This window comes from Lepisosteus platostomus, chromosome 18, assembly GCF_059453375.1.
Source record: "Lepisosteus platostomus isolate fLepPlt1 chromosome 18, fLepPlt1.hap1, whole genome shotgun sequence".
Taxonomy (NCBI): domain Eukaryota; kingdom Metazoa; phylum Chordata; class Actinopteri; order Semionotiformes; family Lepisosteidae; genus Lepisosteus; species Lepisosteus platostomus.
In genome coordinates this window covers 16,363,653-16,367,984 of record NC_142628.1, presented here as the reverse complement: position 1 = coordinate 16,367,984, position 4,332 = coordinate 16,363,653, and the positions used below count along the sequence as shown (strand labels likewise).

The window sequence follows — 4,332 nt, the reverse complement described above, 5'->3', positions numbered from 1 at the left end:
AGGAGGACAAGGCTGGGCTGGACAGGATCTGCTCACACAGGGCTCTCTGGACAGAGACACAGAGGCACTGGTCACACACACACACTGGGCACTCACACACACAAACAACCACTGGTCACTCACACACACTGGTCAATCACACACTCAGACACACTGGTCACTCACTCACACTGGTCGTTCACACACACTGGTCACTCAGACACACAAACAACCACTGGTCACTCAGACACACTGGTCACAGACACACACTGGTCACTCAGGCACACTGGTCACTCAGACACTCAAATACACTGGTCACTCAGACACACAGAGACACTGGTCACTCAGACACACTGGTCACAGACACACACTGGTCACTCACACACACTGGTCACTCAGACACACAAACAACCACTGGTCACTCAGACTCTCAGACACACTGGTCACTCACACACACTGGTCACTCACACACACAAACAACCACTGGTCACTCACACACACTGGTCAATCAGACACTCAGACACACTGGTCACTCACTCACACTGGGCACTCAGACTCTCAGACACACTGGTCACACACACACTGGTCACTCAGACACTCAGACACACTGGTCACACACACACACTGGTCACTCACACACACTGGTCACTCAGACACACAAACAACCACTGGTCACTCAGACACACTGGTCACTCCGACACACAGACACACACTGGTCACTCAGACACACAGACACACACTGGTCACTCAGACAGACACTCACTGGTCACTCAGAAACACTGGGCAGTAGGACACACAGACACACAGGTCACTCAGACACACAGACACACACTGGTCACTCAGACAGACACTCACTGGTCACTCAGACACACAGAGACACTGATCACACAGACACACACTGGTCACACATACACTGGTCACTCATACACACTGGTCACTCAGACACACTGGTCACTCAGACACTCAGACACACTGGTCACTCAGCTCTGGGAATTCCCTGCAGTCTCTTGGGAAAAGGCCTTGTTGGTCAGTGTGGCCGGACGCTGGTGGACGGGGGTGTGCTCACCGCCTCTGTGCAGTTTGTCTCGGGGGGCGGTGCAGTCGGGTCCTCACAGTGCTCCGTCGGGCCGTCCAGTTTCTGCAGTTTCCCGAATTCCAGGGGGCTGATTGGTACGCCTGGACAGACAGAGCAGCGGTCAGGGCTCTAGAGCTCTAGTGAGCGGATCAGCCGGACTGAGGGCCCTGCGGGTCTCCCTCCCTACCTGCCGCAGTGACCCTGTCGCTGTCCTTGATGCCGTTGAAGTCCCCACACAGCCCGCAGGTCTGGTTCCTGTACTGCTCATCGATCGCCACCTGCAGGGCGAGAGGAGGCTCTGCGGTCAGCAGGGCGCCCAGAGAGGGTGCCTCTGCCTGCTGCTGGGTCGATACCTGCAGTGGCCACCAGGCGGCAGCAGCGAGCAGCTTGACCTCACTGCAGAGCAGCTGTACTGAACAGCAGCAGACCGTGACCACGCCTGTTCCCATCGATCTCAACCTCCTGCTGGTGAGTCAAGGGAAGGGCGAGGCGCTGGACCACAGCGCCGATCCCATCGAGAGAGACAGGTTACAGAGACAGTGAGAGGAGGGTCTGGAAAGAGCTGTGAGTGATGTTCCTGAATCTGTGTTCTTCCTGCAGGCGTCCGTGAGGCCGGTGCGTACCGAGAGAGCGTCCTTCCAGTCCCACTGCAGCTCCAGCCCCAGTCTGGCCGTCACCCTCAGGGACTCCCCGCTCCTCTCAGCCAGCACTCCTCCCTGGATGAAGGGCAGAGGCACCCTGGTGCACAAGGGAGTGAGGTCAGAACCACACATTGTCACACACTGGGATACAGGTCAGAACCACACATTGTCACACACTGGAATACAGGTCAGAACCACACTTTGACACACACTGGGGTACAGGTCAGAGCCACACATTGAGACACACTGAGGTACAGGTAAGAACCACACGTGAACACACACTGGTTTGCAGGTTAGAACCTTAAAGGTCGGAACCTTACAGGTCAGAACCACACATTGTCACAGACTAGGGTATAGGTCACAACCACACAATGGTACACACTTGAACAGAGGTCAGTACTACACACTGAGACAGAGATCAGAACAACGTTTTGACACACTCTGGAACACAGGTCAGAATCATACATGAAAACACTGGGAAATAGGTCAGAACCACACATTGACACACTCAGCTGCATCATGACTCTACAGTCTGCAGTAACTTCTGCGTGTTCCAGACTCACAGCTCGCCATTGACAGAGACTGTCTCCCTGCGCAGCTCCAGAACCATGCCCTCCAGCTTCATGGTGACCTGGCTAATGGCAGAGTCACTGGGGGTCACATTCCTGCGGATCTGGATGTTGAAGTGCTCATAGGCAGCACGGCAGTGGGACGCCAGCACGTAGTTACAGGGGCCCGGGAGCTGATAGAGCTCCCCGTCAAACATGCGGTAGTGATGCCTGCCCCAGGTGCTGCACACTCCCCGGGGATGAGCTGAGACACACAGAGAGAGAGAGCATCACCTGAGCTGGAGATACTGTAGACACTCAGTCCAGCTCCTCTGTAACTTCACACTAACACTCCCTCATCAGAGCTGTAGATACTGTAGACACTCAGTCCAGCTCCTCTGTAACTTCACACTAACACTCCCTCATCAGAGCTGTAGATACTGTAGAGACACTCAGTCCAGCTCCTCTGTAACTTCACACTAACACTCCCTCATCAGAGCTGGAGATACTGTAGAAACACTCAGTCCAGCTCCTCTGTAACTTCACACTAACACTCCCTCGTCAGAGCTGGAGATACTGTAGAGACACTCAGTCCAGCTCCTCTGTAACTTCACACTAACACTCCCTCATCAGAGCTGGAGATACTGTAGAGACACTCAGTCCAGCTCCTCTGTAACTTCACACTAACACTCCCTCATCAGAGCTGGAGATACTGTAGACACTCAGTCCAGCTCCTCTGTAACTTCACACTAACACTCCCTCATCAGAGCTGGAGATACTGTAGACACTCAGTCCAGCTCCTCTGTAACTTCACACTAACACTCCCTCATCAGAGCTGGAGATACTGTAGAGACACTCAGTCCAGCTCCTCTGTAACTTCACACTAACACTCCCTCATCAGAGCTGTAGATACTGTAGACACTCAGTCCAGCTCCTCTGTAACTTCACACTAACACTCCCTCATCAGAGCTGGAGATACTGTAGAGACACTCAGTCCAGCTCCTCTGTAACTTCATACTAACACTCCCTCATCAGAGCTGTAGATACTGTAGACACTCAGTCCAGCTCCTCTGTAACTTCACACTAACACTCCCTCATCAGAGCTGGAGATACTGTAGAGACACTCAGTCCAGCTCCTCTGTAACTTCACACTAACACTCCCTCATCAGAGCTGTAGATACTGTAGACACTCAGTCCAGCTCATCTATAACGTCACACTAACACTCCCTCATCAGAGCTGTAGATACTGTAGAGACACTCAGTCCAGCTCCTCTGTAACTTCACACTCACACTCCCTCATCAGAGCTGGAGATACTGTAGAGACACTCAGTCCAGCTCCTCTGTAACTTCACACTAACACTCCCTCATCAGAGCTGGAGATACTGTAGAGACACTCAGTCCAGCTCATCTGTAACTTCACACTAACACTCCCTCATCAGAGCTGTAGATACTGTAGAGACACTCAGTCCAGCTCCTCTGTAACTTCACACTAACACTCCCTCATCAGAGCTGGAGATACTGTAGACACTCAGTCCAGCTCCTCTGTAACTTCACACTAACACTCCCTCATCAGAGCTGTAGATACAGTAGAGACACTCAGTCCAGCTCATCTGTAACTTCACACTAACACTCCCTCATCAGAGCTGGAGATACTGTAGACACTCAGTCCAGCTCATCTGTAACTTCACACTAACACTCCCTCATCAGAGCTGTAGATACTGTAGACACTCAGTCCAGCTCATCTGTAACTTCACACTAACACTCCCTCATCAGAGCTGTAGATACAGTAGAGACACTCAGTCTAGCTCATCTAGTATTTCGGTTGAGAGACTCTTACTTACCCACAATACCAGGAAGCACTTGTATGGTGGGGACAAGAGGAATGTTGTTTCTTATCATAATCGGATTGATTTTTGGTGGTTCTTTTAAAAAATAAAAAACAAGAGTTAGTGTAATTTTCCTATCAGGTTAAGACAGCAGGAACTGTAAAGAGTTCTTGTACATGAAATCTCTGCTTAGAGCGAAATGACAAGAGGCCAGCTGGCCTGTATTGTACTGAGCACTCTAGAGGTTTCATTCCTATCTGATC

General features: G+C 51.7%; 1 protein-coding gene across 1 annotated transcript; it reads right to left on the bottom strand.

Annotated features, from left to right (window-relative positions):
- Positions 1–1,006: 1,006 nt before the first annotated feature.
- LOC148645800 (mucin-2-like) lies at positions 1,007–1,827 on the bottom strand. The gene is made up of 3 exons (XM_088611870.1): positions 1,678–1,827; positions 1,242–1,332; positions 1,007–1,155 (listed from the first exon to the last, which is right to left on the bottom strand). Exons 1-3 carry the CDS (start codon positions 1,825–1,827, stop codon positions 1,007–1,009), a joined length of 390 nt encoding a protein of 129 aa, XP_088467996.1.
- Between the last annotated feature and the right edge of the window lie 2,505 nt (positions 1,828–4,332).